This window comes from Oncorhynchus nerka, unplaced genomic scaffold, assembly GCF_034236695.1.
Source record: "Oncorhynchus nerka isolate Pitt River unplaced genomic scaffold, Oner_Uvic_2.0 unplaced_scaffold_829, whole genome shotgun sequence".
Taxonomy (NCBI): Eukaryota; Metazoa; Chordata; class Actinopteri; order Salmoniformes; family Salmonidae; genus Oncorhynchus; species Oncorhynchus nerka.
In genome coordinates this window covers 73,959-96,552 of record NW_027040438.1, presented here as the reverse complement: position 1 = coordinate 96,552, position 22,594 = coordinate 73,959, and the positions used below count along the sequence as shown (strand labels likewise).

Below are 22,594 nucleotides of genomic sequence, written 5' to 3'. Positions count from 1 at the left end.
CCCTTCAACCAATCAGGGGTCCTGTTCAACATGTTGACCCTTCAACCAATCAGGGGTCCTGTTCAACATGTTGACCCTTCAACCAATCAGTGGTCATCTTGAGGAGGTAAACACTTCAACTGGTCAGTAAAGTACATTTGTTCTGAGACATGATGTCATTCTGCCTCCATTTTAAAAAGTAATTTTGTACCAAAAATTTAACTTTTGACGACTTCAATGTACTAAGAGAATTTGTCCAAATACTTCTGACATCTTCAGACGGGCCTAGTAGAGATGTAAGGTGGTTTCATCAGACGGGCCTAGTAGAGATGTAAGGTGGTTTCATCAGACGGGCCTAGTAGAGATGTAAGGTGGTTTCATCATCAGACGGGCCTAGTAGAGATGTAAGGTGGTTTCATCATCAGACGGGCCTAGTAGAGATGTAAGGTGGTTTCATCATCAGACGGGCCTAGTAGAGATGTAAGGTGGTTTCATCAGACGGGCCTAGTAGAGATGTACGGTGGTTTCATCAGACGGGCCTAGTAGAGATGTAAGGTGGTTTCATCAGACGGGCCTAGTAGAGATGTAAGGTGGTTTCATCATCAGACGGGCCTAGTAGAGATGTAAGGTGGTTTCATCATCAGACGGGCCTAGTAGAGATGTAAGGTGGTTTCATCATCAGACGGGCCTAGTAGAGATGTAAGGTGGTTTCATCATCAGACGGGCCTAGTAGAGATGTAAGGTGGTTTCATCAGACGGGCCTAGTAGAGATGTAAGGTGGTTTCATCATCAGACGGGCCTAGTAGAGATGTAAGGTGGTTTCATCAGACGGGCCTAGTAGAGATGTAAGGTGGTTTCATCAGACGGGCCTAGTAGAGATGTAAGGTGGTTTCATCTTCAGACGGGCCTAGTAGAGATGTAAGGTGGTTTCATCATCAGACGGGCCTAGTAGAGATGTAAGGTGGTTTCATCATCAGACGGGCCTAGTAGAGATGTAAGGTGGTTTCATCTTCAGACGGGCCTAGTAGAGATGTAAGGTGGTTTCATCATCAGACTGGCCTAGTAGAGATGTAAGGTGGTTTCATCATCAGACGGGCCTAGTAGAGATGTAAGGTGGTTTCATCAGTGGGCCTAGTAGAGATGTAAGGTGGTTTCATCAGACGGGCCTAGTAGAGATGTAAGGTGGTTTCATCATCAGACGGGCCTAGTAGAGATGTAAGGTGGTTTCATCTTCAGACGGGCCTAGTAGAGATGTACGGTGGTTTCATCATCAGACGGGCCTAGTAGAGATGTAAGGTGGTTTCATCATCAGACGGGCCTAGTAGAGATGTAAGGTGGTTTCATCATCAGACGGGCCTAGTAGAGATGTAAGGTGGTTTCATCATCAGACGGGCCTAGTAGAGATGTAAGGTGGTTTCATCTTCAGACTGGCCTAGTAGAGATGTAAGGTGGTTTCATCAGACGGGCCTAGTAGAGATGTAAGGTGGTTTCATCAGACGGGCCTAGTAGAGATGTAAGGTGGTTTCATCATCAGACGGGCCTAGTAGAGATGTAAGGTGGTTTCATCAGACGGGCCTAGTAGAGATGTAAGGTGGTTTCATCAGACGGGCCTAGTAGAGATGTAAGGTGGTTTCATCATCAGACGGGCCTAGTAGAGATGTAAGGTGGTTTCATCAGACGGGCCTAGTAGAGATGTAAGGTGGTTTCATCATCAGACGGGCCTAGTAGAGATGTAAGGTGGTTTCATCTTCAGACTGGTCTAGTAGAGATGTAAGGTGGTTTCATCAGACGGGCCTAGTAGAGATGTAAGGTGGTTTCATCAGACGGGCCTAGTAGAGATGTAAGGTGGTTTCATCATCAGACGGGCCTAGTAGAGATGTAAGGTGGTTTCATCATCAGACGGGCCTAGTAGAGATGTAAGGTGGTTTCATCAGTGGGCCTAGTAGAGATGTAAGGTGGTTTCATCAGACGGGCCTAGTAGAGATGTAAGGTGGTTTCATCATCAGACGGGCCTAGTAGAGATGTAAGGTGGTTTCATCTTCAGACGGGCCTAGTAGAGATGTACGGTGGTTTCATCATCAGACGGGCCTAGTAGAGATGTAAGGTGGTTTCATCATCAGACGGGCCTAGTAGAGATGTACGGTGGTTTCATCATCAGACGGGCCTAGTAGAGATGTACGGTGGTTTCATCATCAGACGGGCCTAGTAGAGATGTAAGGTGGTTTCATCTTCAGACTGGCCTAGTAGAGATGTAAGGTGGTTTCATCAGACGGGCCTAGTAGAGATGTAAGGTGGTTTCATCAGACGGGCCTAGTAGAGATGTAAGGTGGTTTCATCATCAGACGGGCCTAGTAGAGATGTAAGGTGGTTTCATCAGACGGGCCTAGTAGAGATGTAAGGTGGTTTCATCAGACGGGCCTAGTAGAGATGTAAGGTGGTTTCATCATCAGACGGGCCTAGTAGAGATGTAAGGTGGTTTCATCTTCAGACTGGCCTAGTAGAGATGTAAGGTGGTTTCATCAGACGGGCCTAGTAGAGATGTAGTGGTTTCATCAGACGGGCCTAGTAGAGATGTAAGGTGGTTTCATCATCAGACGGGCCTAGTAGAGATGTAAGGTGGTTTCATCAGACGGGCCTAGTAGAGATGTAAGGTGGTTTCATCATCAGACGGGCCTAGTAGAGATGTAAGGTGGTTTCATCAGACGGGCCTAGTAGAGATGTAAGGTGGTTTCATCAGACGGGCCTAGTAGAGATGTAAGGTGGTTTCATCATCAGACGGGCCTAGTAGAGATGTAAGGTGGTTTCATCATCAGACGGGCCTAGTAGAGATGTAAGGTGGTTTCATCAGACGGGCCTAGTAGAGATGTAAGGTGGTTTCATCAGACGGGCCTAGTAGAGATGTAAGGTGGTTTCATCTTCAGACGGGCCTAGTAGAGATGTACGGTGGTTTCATCATCAGACGGGCCTAGTAGAGATGTAAGGTGGTTTCATCTTCAGACTGGTCTAGTAGAGATGTAAGGTGGTTTCATCAGACGGGCCTAGTAGAGATGTAAGGTGGTTTCATCAGACGGGCCTAGTAGAGATGTAAGGTGGTTTCATCATCAGACGGGCCTAGTAGAGATGTAAGGTGGTTTCATCATCAGACGGGCCTAGTAGAGATGTAAGGTGGTTTCATCAGTGGGCCTAGTAGAGATGTAAGGTGGTTTCATCAGACGGGCCTAGTAGAGATGTAAGGTGGTTTCATCTTCAGACGGGCCTAGTAGAGATGTACGGTGGTTTCATCATCAGACGGGCCTAGTAGAGATGTAAGGTGGTTTCATCATCAGACGGGCCTAGTAGAGATGTAAGGTGGTTTCATCATCAGACGGGCCTAGTAGAGATGTAAGGTGGTTTCATCATCAGACGGGCCTAGTAGAGATGTAAGGTGGTTTCATCTTCAGACTGGCCTAGTAGAGATGTAAGGTGGTTTCATCATCAGACGGGCCTAGTAGAGATGTAAGGTGGTTTCATCAGACGGGCCTAGTAGAGATGTAAGGTGGTTTCATCAGACGGGCCTAGTAGAGATGTAAGGTGGTTTCATCAGACGGGCCTAGTAGAGATGTAAGGTGGTTTCATCATCAGACGGGCCTAGTAGAGATGTAAGGTGGTTTCATCAGACGGGCCTAGTAGAGATGTAAGGTGGTTTCATCATCAGACGGGCCTAGTAGAGATGTAAGGTGGTTTCATCTTCAGATGGTCTAGTAGAGATGTAAGTGGTTTCATCAGACGGGCCTAGTAGAGATGTAAGGTGGTTTCATCAGACGGGCCTAGTAGAGATGTAAGGTGGTTTCATCATCAGACGGGCCTAGTAGAGATGTAAGGTGGTTTCATCAGACGGGCCTAGTAGAGATGTAAGGTGGTTTCATCATCAGACGGGCCTAGTAGAGATGTAAGGTGGTTTCATCAGACGGGCCTAGTAGAGATGTAAGGTGGTTTCATCAGACGGGCCTAGTAGAGATGTAAGGTGGTTTCATCATCAGACGGGCCTAGTAGAGATGTAAGGTGGTTTCATCAGACGGGCCTAGTAGAGATGTAAGGTGGTTTCATCAGACGGGCCTAGTAGAGATGTAAGGTGGTTTCATCATCAGACGGGCCTAGTAGAGATGTAAGGTGGTTTCATCATCAGACGGGCCTAGTAGAGATGTAAGGTGGTTTCATCATCAGACGGGCCTAGTAGAGATGTAAGGTGGTTTCATCATCAGACGGGCCTAGTAGAGATGTAAGGTGGTTTCATCAGACGGGCCTAGTAGAGATGTAAGGTGGTTTCATCTTCAGACTGGCCTAGTAGAGATGTAAGGTGGTTTCATCAGACGGGCCTAGTAGAGATGTAAGGTGGTTTCATCATCAGACGGGCCTAGTAGAGATGTAAGGTGGTTTCATCAGACAGACGGGCCTAGTAGAGATGTAAGGTGGTTTCATCATCAGACGGGCCTAGTAGAGATGTAAGGTGGTTTCATCATCAGACGGGCCTAGTAGAGATGTAAGGTGGTTTCATCAGACGGGCCTAGTAGAGATGTAAGGTGGTTTCATCATCAGACGGGCCTAGTAGAGATGTAAGGTGGTTTCATCATCAGACGGGCCTAGTAGAGATGTAAGGTGGTTTCATCAGACGGGCCTAGTAGAGATGTAAGGTGGTTTCATCATCAGACGGGCCTAGTAGAGATGTAAGGTGGTTTCATCAGACGGGCCTAGTAGAGATGTAAGGTGGTTTCATCATCAGACGGGCCTAGTAGAGATGTAAGGTGGTTTCATCATCAGACGGGCCTAGTAGAGATGTAAGGTGGTTTCATCAGACGGGCCTAGTAGAGATGTAAGGTGGTTTCATCTTCAGACGGGCCTAGTAGAGATGTAAGGTGGTTTCATCAGACGGGCCTAGTAGAGATGTAAGGTGGTTTCATCTTCAGACTGGTCTAGTAGAGATGTAAGGTGGTTTCATCAGACGGGCCTAGTAGAGATGTAAGGTGGTTTCATCAGACGGGCCTAGTAGAGATGTAAGGTGGTTTCATCATCAGACGGGCCTAGTAGAGATGTAAGGTGGTTTCATCAGACGGGCCTAGTAGAGATGTAAGGTGGTTTCATCATCAGACGGGCCTAGTAGAGATGTAAGGTGGTTTCATCAGACGGGCCTAGTAGAGATGTAAGGTGGTTTCATCTTCAGACTGGCCTAGTAGAGATGTACGGTGGTTTCATCATCAGACGGGCCTAGTAGAGATGTAAGGTGGTTTCATCAGACGGGCCTAGTAGAGATGTAAGGTGGTTTCATCAGACGGGCCTAGTAGAGATGTAAGGTGGTTTCATCATCAGACGGGCCTAGTAGAGATGTAAGGTGGTTTCATCATCAGACGGGCCTAGTAGAGATGTAAGGTGGTTTCATCAGACGGGCCTAGTAGAGATGTAAGGTGGTTTCATCATCAGACGGGCCTAGTAGAGATGTAAGGTGGTTTCATCAGACGGGCCTAGTAGAGATGTAAGGTGGTTTCATCAGACGGGCCTAGTAGAGATGTAAGGTGGTTTCATCATCAGACGGGCCTAGTAGAGATGTAAGGTGGTTTCATCAGACGGGCCTAGTAGAGATGTAAGGTGGTTTCATCAGACGGGCCTAGTAGAGATGTAAGGTGGTTTCATCATCAGACGGGCCTAGTAGAGATGTAAGGTGGTTTCATCAGACGGGCCTAGTAGAGATGTAAGGTGGTTTCATCTTCAGACGGGCCTAGTAGAGATGTAAGGTGGTTTCATCAGACGGGCCTAGTAGAGATGTAAGGTGGTTTCATCTTCAGACTGGTCTAGTAGAGATGTAAGGTGGTTTCATCAGACGGGCCTAGTAGAGATGTAAGATGGTTTCATCAGACGGGCCTAGTAGAGATGTAAGGTGGTTTCATCATCAGACGGGCCTAGTAGAGATGTAAGGTGGTTTCATCAGACGGGCCTAGTAGAGATGTAAGGTGGTTTCATCATCAGACGGGCCTAGTAGAGATGTAAGGTGGTTTCATCAGACGGGCCTAGTAGAGATGTAAGGTGGTTTCATCAGACGGGCCTAGTAGAGATGTAAGGTGGTTTCATCATCAGACGTGCCTAGTAGAGATGTAAGGTGGTTTCATCAGACGGGCCTAGTAGAGATGTAAGGTGGTTTCATCATCAGACGGGCCTAGTAGAGATGTAAGGTGGTTTCATCAGAGACGGGCCTAGTAGAGATGTAAGGTGGTTTCATCAGACGGTCCTAGTAGAGATGTAAGGTGGTTTCATCAGACGGGCCTAGTAGAGATGTAAGGTGGTTTCATCATCAGACGGGCCTAGTAGAGATGTAAGGTGGTTTCATCATCAGACGGGCCTAGAGAGATGTAAGGTGGTTTCATCAGACGGGCCTAGTAGAGATGTAAGGTGGTTTCATCAGACTGGCCTAGTAGAGATGTAAGGTGGTTTCATCATCAGACGGGCCTAGTAGAGATGTAAGGTGGTTTCATCAGACGGGCCTAGTAGAGATGTAAGGTGGTTTCATCAGACGGGCCTAGTAGAGATGTAAGGTGGTTTCATCAGACGGGCCTAGTAGAGATGTAAGGTGGTTTCATCATCAGACGGGCCTAGTAGAGATGTAAGGTGGTTTCATCAGACGGGCCTAGTAGAGATGTAAGGTGGTTTCATCAGACGGGATGTAAGGTGGTTTCATAGTAGAGATGTAAGGTGGTTTCATCAGACGGGCCTAGTAGAGATGTAAGGTGGTTTCATCATCAGACGGGCCTAGTAGAGATGTAAGGTGGTTTCATCAGACGGGCCTAGTAGAGATGTAAGGTGGTTTCATCATCAGACGGGCCTAGTAGAGATGTAAGGTGGTTTCATCATCAGACGGGCCTAGTAGAGATGTAAGGTGGTTTCATCATCAGACGGGCCTAGTAGAGATGTAAGGTGGTTTCATCAGATGGGCCTAGTAGAGATGTAAGGTGGTTTCATCAGACGGGCCTAGTAGAGATGTAAGGTGGTTTCATCATCAGACGGGCCTAGTAGAGATGTAAGGTGGTTTCATCAGACTGGCCTAGTAGAGATGTAAGGTGGTTTCATCAGACGGGCCTAGTAGAGATGTAAGGTGGTTTCATCAGACGGGCCTAGTAGAGATGTAAGGTGGTTTCATCATCAGACGGGCCTAGTAGAGATGTAAGGTGGTTTCATCAGACGGGCCTAGTAGAGATGTAAGGTGGTTTCATCATCAGACGGGCCTAGTAGAGATGTAAGGTGGTTTCATCAGACGGGCCTAGTAGAGATGTAAGGTGGTTTCATCATCAGACGGGCCTAGTAGAGATGTAAGGTGGTTTCATCAGACGGGCCTAGTAGAGATGTAAGGTGGTTTCATCATCAGACGGGCCTAGTAGAGATGTAAGGTGGTTTCATCAGACGGGCCATCATCAGACGGGCCTAGTAGAGATGTAAGGTGGTTTCATCATCATAGTAGAGATGTAGATCATCAGATGGGCCTAGTAGAGATGTAAGGTGGTTTCATCAGATGGGCCTAGTAGAGATGTAAGGTGGTTTCATCAGACGGGCCTAGTAGAGATGTAAGGTGGTTTCATCTGACGGGCCTAGTAGAGATGTAAGGTGGTTTCATCAGACGGGCCTAGTAGAGATGTAAGGTGGTTTCATCTTCAGACGGGCCTAGTAGAGATGTAAGGTGGTTTCATCAGACGGGCCTAGTAGAGATGTAAGGTGGTTTCATCAGACGGGCCTAGTAGAGATGTAAGGTGGTTTCATCAGACGGGCCTAGTAGAGATGTAAGGTGGTTTCATCAGACGGGCCTAGTAGAGATGTAAGGTGGTTTCATCAGACGGGCCTAGTAGTAGAGATGTAAAGGTGGTTTCATCAGACGGGCCTAGTAGAGATGTAAGGTGGTTTCATCAGACGGGCCTAGTAGAGATGTAAGGTGGTTTCATCTTCAGACGGGCCTAGTAGAGATGTAAGGTGGTTGCTACATATCCCAGAGAGGCGAGATGCTACATATCCCAGAGAGGTGAGATGCTACATATCCCAGAGAGGCGAGATGCTACATATCCCAGAGAGGTGAGATGCTACATATCCCAGAGAGGCGAGATGCTACATATCCCAGAGAAGGGGGATGCTACATATCCCAGAGAGGTGAGATGCTACATATCCCAGAGAGGTGAGATGCTACATATCCCAGAGAGGCGAGATGCTACATATCCCAGAGAGGCGAGATGCTACATATCCCAGAGAGGTGGGATGCTACATATCCCAGAGAGGTGAGATGCTACATATCCCAGAGAGGTGGGATGCTACATATCCCAGAGAGGCGAGATGCTACATATCCCAGAGAAGGGGGATGCTACATATCCCAGAGAGGTGAGATGCTACATATCCCAGAGAGGTGAGATGCTAAATATCCCAGAGAGTCGAGATGCTACATATCCAAGAGAGGTGAGATGCTACATATCCCAGAGAGGTGGGATGCTACATATCCCAGAGAGGTGAGATGCTCCATATCCCAGAGAGGCGAGACGCTACATATCCCAGAGAGGCGAGATGCTACATATCCCAGAGAGGCGAGATGCTACATATCCCAGAGAGGTGGGATGCTACATATCCCAGAGAGCTGAGATGCTACATATCCCAGAGAGGCGAGATGCTACATATCCCAGAGAGGCGAGATGCTACATATCCCAGAGAGGTGGGATGCTACATATCCCAGAGAGGTGAGATGCTACATATCCCAGAGAGGTGGGATGCTACATATCCCAGAGAGGCGAGATGCTACATATCCCAGAGAAGGGGGATGCTACATATCCCAGAGAGGTGAGATGCTACATATCCCAGAGAGGTGAGATGCTAAATATCCCAGAGAGGCGAGATGCTACATATCCCAGAGAGGTGAGATGCTACATATCCCAGAGAGGTGAGATGCTACATATCCCAGAGAGGCGAGATGCTACATATCCCAGAGAGGTGAGATGCTACATATCCCAGAGAGGTGAGATGCTACATATCCCAGAGAGGCGGGATGCTACATATCCCAGAGAGGTGGGATGCTACATATCCCAAAGAGGCGGGATGCTACATATCCCAGAGAGGCGAGATGCTACATATCCCAGAGAGGCGAGATGCTACATATCCCAGAGAGGCGAGATGCTATATATCCCAGAGAAGTTAAACCGTTGTCTCACACGAAACCCTTGATTCTCTTTATCCAAAATACTGGAGTATAGAAGCTAATTTGACATATAAACGTTAGCTTCACTGTCCCAAATAAAAATAAGAAGTAGAATTTGTACGTAAGGAGCCAACTTACCTGTAGGAAAGAGCAGCGGTTGTTGAGACAGTGAACGTCGTCACAGGGCTGGAACATTCCCAACGTCACACAGTTCAGAAGAATAGCCAGCATGGAGACACGCTCAAACCACGTGGAGACAGGAGTCAAGGAACATTTAGAGAGGAATATATATCAGCTAGAGACAGGAGGACACATATAGAGGGGAATATATAACAGATAGAGACAGGAGGACACATATAGAGGGGAATATATACCAGCTAGAGACAGGAGGACACATATAGAGGGGAATATATACCAGCTAGAGACAGGAGGACACATATAGAGGGGAATATATACCAGCTAGAGACAGGAGGACACATATAGAGGGGAATATATACCAGCGAGAGACACGCTCAAACCATGTGTAGACAGGCGTTAAGACACATATAGACCTTATAAACGTTTAATCCATTTCAGAATGATGTCATACAGACCCTGGACCATATATACATCAGTCTGGGTTCTCCCCCACAGACCCTGGACCATATATACATCAGTCTGGGTTCATCCCCCACAGACCCTGGACCATGTATACATCCATCTGGGTTCACATCCCCCACAGACCCTGGACCATAAATACATCAGTCTGGGGTCACATCCCCCTACAGACCCTGGACCATATATACATCAGTCTGGGTTCACATCCCCCCTACAGACCCTGGACCATAAATACATCAGTCTGGGTTCACATCCCCCTACAGACCCTGGACCATAAATACATCAGTCTGGGTTCACATCCCCCCTACAGACCCTGGACCATAAATACATCAGTCTGGGTTCACATCCCCCCCACAGACCCTGGACCATATATACATCCCCCCCAGACCCTGGACCATATATACATCAGTCTGGGTTCACATCCCACCACAGACCCTGGACCATAAATACATCAGTCTGGGTTCACATCCCCCCACAGACCCTGGACCATATATACATCAGTCTGGGTTCACATCCCACCACAGACCCTGGACCATATATACATCAGTCTGGGTTCACATCCCCCCACAGACCCTGGACCATATATACTTCAGTCTGGGTTCACATCCCCCCTACAGACCCTGGACCATATATACATCAGTCTGGGTTCACATCCCCCCACAGACCCTGGACCATATATACATCAGTCTGGGTTCACATCCCACCACAGACCCTGGACCATATATACTTCAGTCTGGGTTCACATCCCCCACACAGACCCTGGACCATATATACATCCCCCCCAGACCCTGGACCATATATACATCAGTCTGGGTTCACATCCCACCACAGACCCTGGACCATAAATACATCAGTCTGGGTTCACATCCCCCCACAGACCCTGGGTCCTGTCCTGTCTCATCCATTCAATACAACCATGACAGAGAGTCATCCTGTCTCGTCCATTCAATATAACCACGACAGAGAGTCATCCTGTCTCGTCCATTCAATATAACCACGACAGAGAGTCATCCTGTCTCGTCCTTTCAATATAACCACGACAGAGAGTCATCCTGTCTCATCCTTTCAATATAACCACGACAGAGAGTCATCCTGTCTCATCCTTTCAATATAACCACGACAGAGAGTCATCCTGTCTCATCCTTTCAATATAACCACGACAGAGAGTCATCCTGTCTCATCCTTTCAATATAACCACGACAGAGAGTCATCCTGTCTCGTCCATTCAATATAACCACGACAGAGAGTCATCCTGTCTCGTCCATTCAATATAACCACGACAGAGAGTCATCCTGTCTCGTCCATTCAATATAACCACGACAGAGAGTCATCCTGTCTCGTCCATTCAATATAACCACGACAGAGAGTCATCCTGTCTCGTCCATTCAATATAACCACGACAGAGAGTCATCCTGTCTCGTCCATTCAATATAACCACGACAGAGAGTCATCCTGTCTCGTCCATTCAATATAACCACGACAGAGAGTCATCCTGTCTCGTCCTTTCAATATAACCACGACAGAGAGTCATCCTGTGTAATCTGTTGTCTCGGCCGGGGGTAACTCAGTAATCTGTTGTCTAGGCCGGGGTAACTCAGTAATCTGTTGTCTAGGCCGGGGTAACTCAGTAATCTGTTGTCTAGGCCGGGGGTAACTCAGTAATCTGTTGTCTAGGCCGGGGTAACTCAGTAATCTGTTGTCTAGGCCGGGGTAACTCAGTAATCTGTTGTCTAGGCCGGGGTAACTCAGTAATCTGTTGTCTAGGCCGGGTAACTCAGTAATCTGTTGTCTAGGCCGGGTAACTCAGTAATCTGTTGTCTAGGCCGGGTAACTCAGTAATCTGTTGTCTAGGCCGGGGTAATTCAGTAATCTGTTGTCTAGGCCGGGGTAACTCAGTAATCTGTTGTCTAGGCCGGGTAACTCAGTAATCTGTTGTCTAGGCCGGGTAACCAGTAATCTATTGTCTAGGCCGGGTAACTCAGTAATCTGTTGTCTAGGCCGGGTAATTCAGTAATCTGTTGTCTAGGCCGGGGTAACTCAGTAATCTGTTGTCTAGGCCGGGGTAACTCAGTAATCTGTTGTCTAGGCCGGGGTAACTCAGTAATCTGTTGTCTAGGCCGGGTAACTCAGTAATCTGTTGTCTAGGCCGGGTAACCTAGTAATCTGTTGTCTAGGCCGGGGTAACTCAGTAATCTGTTGTCTAGGCCGGGGTAACTCAGTAATCTGTTGTCTAGGCCGGGGTAACTCAGTAATCTGTTGTCTAGGCCGGGTAACTCAGTAATCTGTTGTCTAGGCCGGGGTAACTCAGTAATCTGTTGTCTCAGCCGGGTAACTCAGTAATCTGTTGTCTAGGCCGGAGTAACTCAGTAATCTGTTGTCTCAGCCGGGGTAACTCAGTAATCTGTTGTCTAGGCCGGGGTAACTCAGTAATCTGTTGTCTAGGCCGGGTAACTCAGTAATCTGTTGTCTAGGCCGGGGTAACTCAGTAATCTGTTGTCTAGGCCGTAACTCAGTAATCTGTTGTCTAGGCCGGGTAACTCAGTAATCTGTTGTCTAGGCTGGGTAACTCAGTAATCTGTTGTCTAGGCAGGGTAACTCAGTAATCTGTTGTCTAGGCCGGGGTAACTCAGTAATCTGTTGTCTAGGCCGGGGGTAATTTAGTAATCTGTTGTCTAGGCCGGGGTAACTCAGTAATCTGTTGTCTCAGACTCAAATAAAAAATATTTTTCTGAGAGACTAGAACAATACATCCTACTGCTACACACATCGTAGTGCTAACACACACACACACACACACACACACACACACACACACACACACACACACACACACACACACACACACACACACACACACACAGGACACAACACCTTAGTGCTAACAGAAACACACACACCCGGTAGCCGTAGAAGTGTTGAGTGCCTGGCAGGAGCCAAGGACACAGAACAAAGAGCTCTGAGCATCAGTCTGGGACACACACACACGCACACGCACACACACACTAACAGACACACACACACGCACACACACACACACACACACACACATATACATCACACATACATATACATCACACACACACTAACAGACACACACACACGCACACACACACACACACACACACACACACACACACACACACACACACACACACACACATCACACATACATATACATCACACACACACACACACGCACACACACACACACACACACACACACACACACACACACACACACACACACTAACAGACACACACACACGCACACACACACACATATACACACACACACATATACATCACACACACATACATCACACACACACTGACATCACATACTAACACACACGCACACACACACACACATCACACACACACTGACATCACACACACGGAAAGAATACACACACAGTCTCAGGGGCTTCTAGCTGTAATAACTGAGTTCCCTCCCCTGATGCAGAGGTCATTATGGATGAGGAACCAGGAGAAGGATGGAAGGTGGGAGGAGATGAGAGGAGAAGGAGATTAGGGGGGAGGAGATGAGAGGAGAAGGATGGAAGGAGGGAGGAGATGAGAGGAGAAGGAGATTAGGGGGGAGGAGATGAGAGGAGAAGTATGGAAGGAGGGAGGAGATGAGAGGAGAAGGAGATTAGGGGAGGAGATGAGAGGAGAAGGAGATTAGGGGAGAGATGAGAGGAGAAGTATGGAAGGAGGGAGGAGATGAGAGGAGAAGGAGGGAGGAGATGAGAGGAGAAGGATGGAAGGATGGAGGAGATGAGAGGAGAAGGATGGAAGGAGGGAGGAGATGAGAGGAGAAGGAGATTAGGGGGGAGGAGATGAGAGGAGAAGGATGGAAGGAGGGAGGAGATGAGAGGAGAAGGATGGAAGGAGGGAGGAGATGAGAGGAGAAGGAGGGAGGAGATGAGAGGAGAAGGATGGAAGGATGGAGGAGATGAGAGGAGAAGGATGGAAGGAGGGAGGAGATGAGAGGAGAAGGAGATTAGGGGGAGGAGATGAGAGGAGAAGGATGGAAGGAGGGAGGAGATGAGAGGAGAAGGAGGAGGAGATGAGAGGAAGGATGGAAGGATGGAGGAGATGAGAGGAGAGGATGGAAGGAGGGAGGAGATGAGAGGAGAAGGAGATTAGGGGGAGGAGATGAGAGGAGAAGGATGGAAGGAGGGAGGAGATGAGAGAAGGAGGGAGGAGGTGAGAGGGGGAGATTAGGGGGAGGAGATGAGAGGAGAAGGATGGAAGGAGGGAGGAGATGAGAGGAGAAGGATGGAAGGAGGGAGGAGATGAGAGGAGAAGGATGGAAGGAAGGAGGAGATGAGAGGAGAAGGATGGAAGGAAGGAGGGAGGAGATGAGAGGGAGAAGGAGATTAGGGGGAGGAGATGAGAGGAGAAGGATGGAAGGAGGGAGGAGATGAGAGGAGAAGGATGGAAGGAGGGAGGAGATGAGAGGAGAAGGAGGGAGGAGATGAGAGGAGAAGGATGGAAGGATGGAGGAGATGAGAAGGATGGAAGGAGGGAGGAGATGAGAGGAGAAGGAGATTAGGGGGAGGAGATGAGAGGAGAAGGATGGAAGGAGGGAGGAGATGAGAGGAGAAGGATGGAAGGAGGGAGGAGATGAGAGGAGAAGGAGGGAGGAGATGAGAGGAGAAGGATGGAAGGATGGAGGAGATGAGAGGAGAAGGATGGAAGGAGGGAGGAGATGAGAGGAGAAGGAGATTAGGGGGAGGAGATGAGAGGAGAAGGATGGAAGGAGGGGAGGAGATGAGAGGAGAAGGAGGGAGGAGATGAGAGGAGAAGGATGGAAGGATGGAGAGATGAGAGGAGAAGGATGGAAGGAGGGAGGAGATGAGAGGAGAAGGAGATTAGGGGGAGGAGATGAGAGGAGAAGGATGGAAGGAGGGAGAGATGAGAGAAGGAGGGAGGAGGGAGAAGGAGATTAGGGGGAGGAGATGAGAGGAGAAGGATGGAAGGAGGGAGGAGATGAGAGGAGAAGGATGGAAGGAGGGAGGAGATGAGAGGAGAAGGATGGAAGGAAGGAGGAGATGAGAGGAGAAGGATGGAAGGAAGGAGGGAGGAGATGAGAGGAGAAGGAGATTAGGGGGAGGAGATGAGAGGAGAAGGATGGAAGGAGGGAGGAGATGAGAGGAGAAGGATGGAAGGAGGGAGGAGATGAGAGGAGAAGGAGGGAGGAGATGAGAGGAGGAAGGATGGAAGGATGGAGATGAGAGGAGAAGGATGGAAGGAGGGGAGATGAGAGGAGAAGGAGATTAGGGGGGAGGAGAGAGAGGAGAAGGATGGAAGGAGGAGGAGATGAGAGGAGAAGGATGGAAGGAGGGAGGAGATGAGAGGAGAAGGAGGGAGGAGATGAGAGGAGAAGGATGGAAGGATGGAGGAGATGAGAGGAGAAGGATGGAAGGAGGGAGGAGATGAGAGGAGAAGGAGATTAGGGGGGAGGAGATGAGAGGAGAAGGATGGAAGGAGGGAGGAGATGAGAGGAGAAGGAGGGAGGAGATGAGAGGAGAAGGATGGAAGGATGGAGGAGATGAGAGGAGAAGGATGGAAGGAGGGAGGAGATGAGAGGAGAAGGAGATTAGGGGGAGGAGATGAGAGGGAGAAGGATGGAAGGAGGGAGGAGATGAGAGAAGGAGGGAGGAGGTGAGAGGAGAAGGAGATTAGGGGGGAGGAGATGAGAGGAGAAGGATGGAAGGAGGGAGGAGATGAGAGGAGAAGGATGGAAGGAGGGAGGAGATGAGAGGAGAAGGATGGAAGGAAGGAGGAGATGAGAGGAGAAGGATGGAAGGAAGGAGGGAGGAGATGAGAGGAGAAGGAGATTAGGGGGGAGGAGATGAGAGGAGAAGGATGGAAGGAGGGAGGAGATGAGAGGAGAAGGATGGAAGGAGGGAGGAGATGAGAGGAGAAGGAGGGAGGAGATGAGAGGAGAAGGATGGAAGGATGGAGGAGATGAGAGGAGAAGGATGGAAGGAGGGAGGAGATGAGAGGAGAAGGAGATTAGGGGGGAGGAGATGAGAGGAGAAGGATGGAAGGAGGGAGGAGATGAGAGGAGAAGGATGAAGGAGGGAGGAGATGAGAGGAGAAGGAGGAGGAGATGAGAGGAGAAGGATGGAAGGATGGAGGAGATGAGAGGAGAAGGATGGAAGGAGGGAGGAGATGAGAGGAGAAGGAGATTAGGGGAGAGATGAGAGGAGAAGGATGGAAGGAGGGAGGAGATGAGAGGAGAAGGAGGGAGGAGATGAGAGGAGAAGGATGGAAGGATGGAGGAGATGAGAGGAGAAGGATGGAAGGAGGGAGGAGATGAGAGGAGAAGGAGATTAGGGGGGAGGAGATGAGAGGAGAAGGATGGAAGGAGGGAGGAGATGAGAGAAGGAGGGAGGAGGTGAGAGGGAGAAGGAGATTAGGGGGAGGAGATGAGAGGAGAAGGATGGAAGGAGGGAGGGAGATGGAGGAGAAGGATGGAAGGAGGGAGGAGATGAGAGGAGAAGGATGGAAGGAAGGAGGAGATGAGAGGAGAAGGATGGAAGGAAGGAGGGAGGAGATGAGAGGAGAAGGAGATTAGGGGGGAGGAGATGAGAGGAGAAGGATGGAAGGAGGGAGGAGATGAGAGGAGAAGGATGGAAGGAGGGAGGAGATGAGAGGAGAAGGAGGGAGGAGATGAGAGGAGAAGGATGGAAGGATGGAGGAGATGAGAGGAGAAGGATGGAAGGAGGGAGGAGATGAGAGGAGAAGGAGATTAGGGGGAGGAGATGAGAGGAGAAGGATGGAAGGAGGGAGGAGATGAGAGAGAAGGATGGAAGGAGGGAGGAGATGAGAGAAGGAGGGAGGAGGTGAGAGGAGAAGGAGATTAGGGGGAGGAGATGAGAGGAGAAGGATGGAAGGAGGGAGGAGATGAGAGGAGAAGGATGGAAGGAGGGAGGAGATGAGAGGAGAAGGATGGAAGGAAGGAGGAGATGAGAGGAGAAGGATGGAAGGAGGGAGGAGATGAGAGGAGAAGGATGGAAGGAAGGAGGAGATGAGAGGAGAAGGATGGAAGGAAGGAGGAGGAGATGAGAGGAGAAGGATGGAAGGAGGGAGGAGGTGAGAGGAGAAGGAGATTAGGGGGAGGAGATGAGAGGAGAAGGATGGAAGGAGGGAGGAGATGAGAAGAGAAGGATGGAAGGAGGGAGGAGATGAGAGGAGAAGGAGATTAGGGGGGAGAAGATGAGAGGAGAAGGATGGAAGGAGGGAGGAGATGAGAGGAGAAGGATGGAAGGAGGGAGGAGATGAGAGGAGTAGGATGGAAGGAGGGAGGAGATGAGAGGAGAAGGATGGAAGGAGGGAGGAGATGAGAGGAGAAGGAGATTAGGGGGGAGGAGATGAGAGGAGAAGGATGGAAGGAGGGAGGAGATGAGAGGAGAAGGATGGAAGGAGGGAGGAGATGAGAGGAGAAGGATGGAAGGAGGGAGGAGATGAGAGGAGTAGGATGGAAGGTGGGAGGAGATGAGAGGAGAAGGGGGGAGTTGAAAAAAAGTTAAATCCTCAAAATTGAGTTTCCCTTGGTCGCTTTGTAACCCACAGGGGGGTCCATAATGTTGCCCCCCCCCCCACCACACAGAGCAACACACACTCTGCCCCCCCACCACACAGAGCAACACACACTCTGTCCCCCCACCACCACACAGAGCAACACACACTCTGCCCCCCCCACCACACAGAGTAACACACACTCTGTCCCCCCACCACACAGAGCAACACACACTCTGCCCCCCACCACACAGAGCAACACACACTCTGCCCCCCCCACCACACAGAGTAACACACACTCTGTCCCCCCCACCACAGAGCAACACACACTCTGCCCCCCACCCCCCCACCACACAGAGCAACACACACTGCCCCCCCCCCCACCACACAGAGCAACACACACTCTGTCCCCCCCACCACACAGAGTAACACACACTCTGGCCCCCCCTGTCCACACAGAGCAACACACACTCTGTCCCCCCACCACAGAGAGAGTCTTTGGGGGAGAATTAATGAGAGCAGACCTTAATTACACACAACACAGGAGGAGGGCTTTGTTCACATCAGAGAGTGAAAAGGCAGGGAACGAGTCACTAAATTAATCTAAATTATATCTCTCTCCTCTGTCTGTCTCTGTCTCTCTCTCCTCTGTCTGTCTCTGTCTCTCTCTCCTCTGTCTGTCTCTCCTCTGTCTGTCTATCCTCTGTCTCTCCTCTGTCTCTCTCTCCCTCTGTGGTGTCGGTCTGTCTCTCTCTCCTCTGTCTGTCTCTCCTCTGTCTCTCCTCTGTCTGTCTCTCCCTCTGTGCGTGTCGGTCTGTCTCTCTCCTCTGTCTCTCCTCTGTCTCTCCTCTGTCTGTCTCTCCTCTGTGCGTGTCGGTCTGTCTCTCCTCTGTCTCTCCTCTGTCTCTCCTCTGTCTGTCTCTCCTCTGTGCGTGTCGGTCTGTCTCTCCTCTGTCTCTCCTCTGTCTGTCTCTCCTCTCTCTGTCTCTCCTCTGTCTGTCTCTCCTCTGTCTCTCTCTCCTCTGTCTCTCCTCTCTCTGTCTCTCCTCTGTCTCTCCTCTGTCTGTCTCTCCTCTGTCTCTCCTCTGTCTGTCTCTCCTCTCTCTGTCTCTCCTCTGTCTCTCTCTCCTCTGTCTGTCTCTCCTCTGTCTCTCTCTCCTCTGTCTGTCTCTCCTCTGTCTCTCCTCTGTCTCTCTCTCCCTCTGTGCGTGTCGGTCTGTCTCTCTCTCCTCTGTCTGTCTCTCCTCTGTCTCTCCTCTGTCTGTCTCTCCCTCTGTGCGTGTCGGTCTGTCTCTCCTCTGTCTCTCCCTCTGTCTCTCCTCTGTCTGTCTCTCCCTCTGTGCGTGTCGGTCTGTCTCTCCTCTGTCTCTCCTCTGTCTCTCCTCTGTCTGTCTCTCCCCTCTGTGCTGTCGGTCTGTCTCTCCTCTGTCTCTCCTCTGTCTGTCTCTCCTCTCTCTGTCTCTCCTCTGTCTGTCTCTCCTCTGTCTCTCCTCTCCTCTGTCTCTCCTCTCTCTGTCTCTCCTCTGTCTCTCCTCTGTCTGTCTCTCCTCTGTCTCTCCTCTGTCTGTCTCTCCTCTCTCTGTCTCTCCTCTGTCTCTCTCTCCTCTGTCTGTCTCTCCTCTGTCTCTCTCTCCTCTGTCTCTCTCTCCTCTGTCTGTCTCTCCTCTCTCTGTCTCTCCTCTGTCTGTCTCTCCTCTGTCTGTCTCTCCTCTGTCTGTCTCTCCTCTGTCTCTCCCTCTGTCTCTCCTCTGTCTCTCCTCTGTCTCTCCTCTGTCTGTCTCTCCTCTGTCTGTCTCTCCTCTGTCTGTCTCTCCCTCTGTCTCTCCTCTGTCTCTCCTCTGTCTGTCTCTCCTCTGTCTGTCTCTCCTCTGTCTCTCCCTCTGTCTCTCCTCTGTCTCTCCTCTGTCTGTCTCTCCTCTGTCTGTCTCTCCCTCTGTCTCTCCTCTGTCTCTCCTCTCTCTCTCCTCTGTCTGTCTCTCCTCTGTCTCTTTCTCCTCTGTCTGTCTCTCCTCTGTCTGTCTCTCCTCTGTCTCTCCTCTGTCTCTCCTCTGTCTGTCTCTCCTCTGTGCGTGTCTCTCTGTCTCTCCTCTGTCTCTCCTCTGTCTGTCTCTCCTCTGTGCGTGTCTCTGTCTCGCCTCTGTCTCTCCTCTGTCTCTCCTCTGTCTGTCTCTCCTCTGTGCGTGTCTCTGTCTCTCCTCTGTCTCTCCTCTGTCTGTCTCTCCTCTCTCTGTCTCTCCTCTGTCTGTCTCTCCTCTGTCTCTCCTCTCCTCTGTCTCTCCTCTCTCTGTCTCTCCTCTGTCTGTCTCTCCTCTGTCTCTCCTCTGTCTGTCTCTCCTCTCTCTGTGTCTCCTCTCTCTCTCCTCTGTCTGTCTCTCCTCTGTCTCTCTCTCCTCTGTCTGTCTCTCCTCTGTCTCTCTCTCCTCTGTCTGTCTCTCCTCTGTCTCTCTCTCCTCTGTCTGTCTCTCCTCTGTCTGTCTCTCCTCTGTCTGTCTCTCCTCTGTCTGTCTCTCCTCTCTCTGTCTCTCCTCTGTCTCTCCCTCTGTCTCTCCCTCTGTCTCTCCTCTGTCTCTCCTCTGTCTCTCCTCTGTCTGTCTCTCCTCTGTCTGTCTCTCCTCTGTCTCTCCTCTGTCTCTCCTCTGTCTGTCTCTCCTCTGTCTCTCCCTCTGTCTCTCCTCTGTCTCTCCTCTGTCTGTCTCTCCTCTGTCTGTCTCTCCCTCTGTCTCTCCTCTGTCTCTCCTCTCTCTCTCCTCTGTCTGTCTCTCCTCTGTCTCTTTCTCCTCTGTCTGTCTCTCCTCTGTCTGTCTCTCCTCTGTCTCTCCTCTGTCTCTCCTCTGTCTGTCTTTCCCTCTGTGCGTGTCGGTCTGTCTCTCCTCTGTCTCTCCTCTGTCTCTCCTCTGTCTGTCTCTCCCTCTGTGCGTGTCGGTCTGTCTCTCCTCTGTCTCTCCTCTGTCTCTCCTCTGTCTGTCTCTCCCTCTGTGCGTGTCGGTCTGTCTCTCCTCTGTCTCTCCTCTGTCTGTCTCTCCTCTCTCTGTCTCTCCTCTGTCTGTCTCTCCTCTGTCTCTCCTCTCCTCTGTCTCTCCTCTCTCTATCTCTCCTCTGTCTCTCCTCTGTCTGTCTCTCCTCTGTCTCTCCTCTCTCTCTCCTCTGTCTGTCTCTCCTCTGTCTCTCTCTCCTCTGTCTCTCTCTCCTCTGTCTCTCTCTCCTCTGTCTCTCTCTCCTCTGTCTCTCTCTCCCTCTGTGCGTGTCGGTCTGTCAAATCCCATTTTATTCTTGGTAAACAAAAAGTCTATGCTTCCTTACAGACTGTAAGATGTGTGTGTGTGTGTGTGTGTGTGTGTGTGTGTGTGTGTGTGTGTGTGTGTGTGTGTGTGTGTTCGTATGTGAGCCAGACCAAACAGAGAGTAGAGCATAATTCTAGTTGTCATGGGAACCACCATCCCTCACCATGAAAACAGACTGGAGGGTCAGTTTCTGTGTTGTCACTGTGACAGATCAGTACACAACTACCAAACAACCACCACACAACCAGGACACAACTACCAAACAACCAAGACACACCTACCAAACAACTACCAAACAACCACCACACAACCAGGACACAACTACCAAACAACCAAGACACACCTACGAAACAACCACCACACAACCAGGACACAACTACCAAACAACCAAGACACAACCAGGACACAACTACCAAACAACCACCACACAACCAGGACACAACTACCAAACAACCACCACACAACCAGTACACAACTACCAAACAACTACCAAACAACCAAGACACACCTACCAAACAACCACCACACAACCAGGACACAACTACCAAACAACCAAGACACACCTACCAAACAACCACCACACAACCAGGACACAACTACCAAACAACCAAGACACAACCAGGACACAACTACCAAACAACCACCACACAACCAGGACACAACTACCAAACAACCAAGACACACCTACCAAACAACTACCAAACAACCACCACACAACCAGGACACAACTACCAAACAACCACCAAACAACCAAGACACACCTACAAACAACCACCACACAACCAGGACACAACTACCAAACAACCAAGACACACCTACCAAACAACCACCACACAACCAGGACACAACTACCAAACAACCACCAAACAACCAAGACACACCTACCAAACAACCACCACACAACCAGGACACAACTACCAAACAACCACCACACAACCAGGACACAACTACCAAACAACCACCACACAACCAGGACACAACTACCAAACAACCAAGACACACCTACCAAACAACCACCACACAACCAGGACACAACTACCAAACAACCAAGACACACCTACCAAACAACCACCACACAACCAGGACACAACTACCAAACAACCACCACACAACCAGGACACAACTACCAAACAACCACCACACAACCAGGACACAACTACCAAACAACCACCACACAACCAGGACACAACTACCAAACAACCACCACACAACCAGGACACAACTACCAAACAACCAAGACACACCTAGACCACACACTGTTACCATTACCACCCATACCACTACTACTACTACCACTAACCTGTTACCATTACCACCCATACCACCACTACTACCACCACCACTAACCTGTTACCATTACCACCCATACCACTACTACTACTACCACCACTAACCTGTTACCATTACCACCCATACCACTACTACTACCACCACTAACCTGTTACCATTACCACCCATACCACTACTACTACTACCACCACTAACCTGTTACCATTACCACCCATACCACTACTACTACCACCACTAACCTGTTGCCATTACCACCCATACCACTACTACTACCACCACCACTAACCTGTTACCATTACCACCCATACCACTACTACTACCATCACCACTAACCTGTTACCATTACCACTCATACCACTACTACCACCACTAACCTGTTACCATTACCACCCATACCACTACCACCACCACTAACCTGTTACCATTACCACCCATACCACTACTACTACTACCACTAAACTGTTACCATTACCACCCATACCACTACTACTACCACCATCACTAACCTGTTACCATTACCACCCATACCACTACTACTACCACCACCACTAACCTGTTACCATTACCACCCATACCACTACTACTACCACTAACCTGTTACCATTACCACCCATACCACTACTACTACCACCATCACTAACCTGTTACCATTACCACTCATACCACTACTACTACCACCATCACTAACCTGTTACCATTACCACCCATACCACTACTACTACCACCA

The 22,594-nt window shown here is 49.7% G+C and overlaps 1 protein-coding gene across 1 annotated transcript in view; it reads right to left on the bottom strand.

Annotated features, from left to right (window-relative positions):
* LOC135571052 (voltage-dependent T-type calcium channel subunit alpha-1H-like) overlaps positions 1–9,430 on the bottom strand; it is a gene marked incomplete at its 5' end in the record, with an annotated part of 55,842 nt that extends 46,412 nt beyond the window's left edge. The window contains one exon of the mRNA XM_065016860.1: positions 9,305–9,430. Within this exon, the coding sequence (XP_064872932.1) occupies positions 9,305–9,430 (126 nt within the window). The remainder of the gene's footprint in view (positions 1–9,304) is intronic.
* Between the last annotated feature and the right edge of the window lie 13,164 nt (positions 9,431–22,594).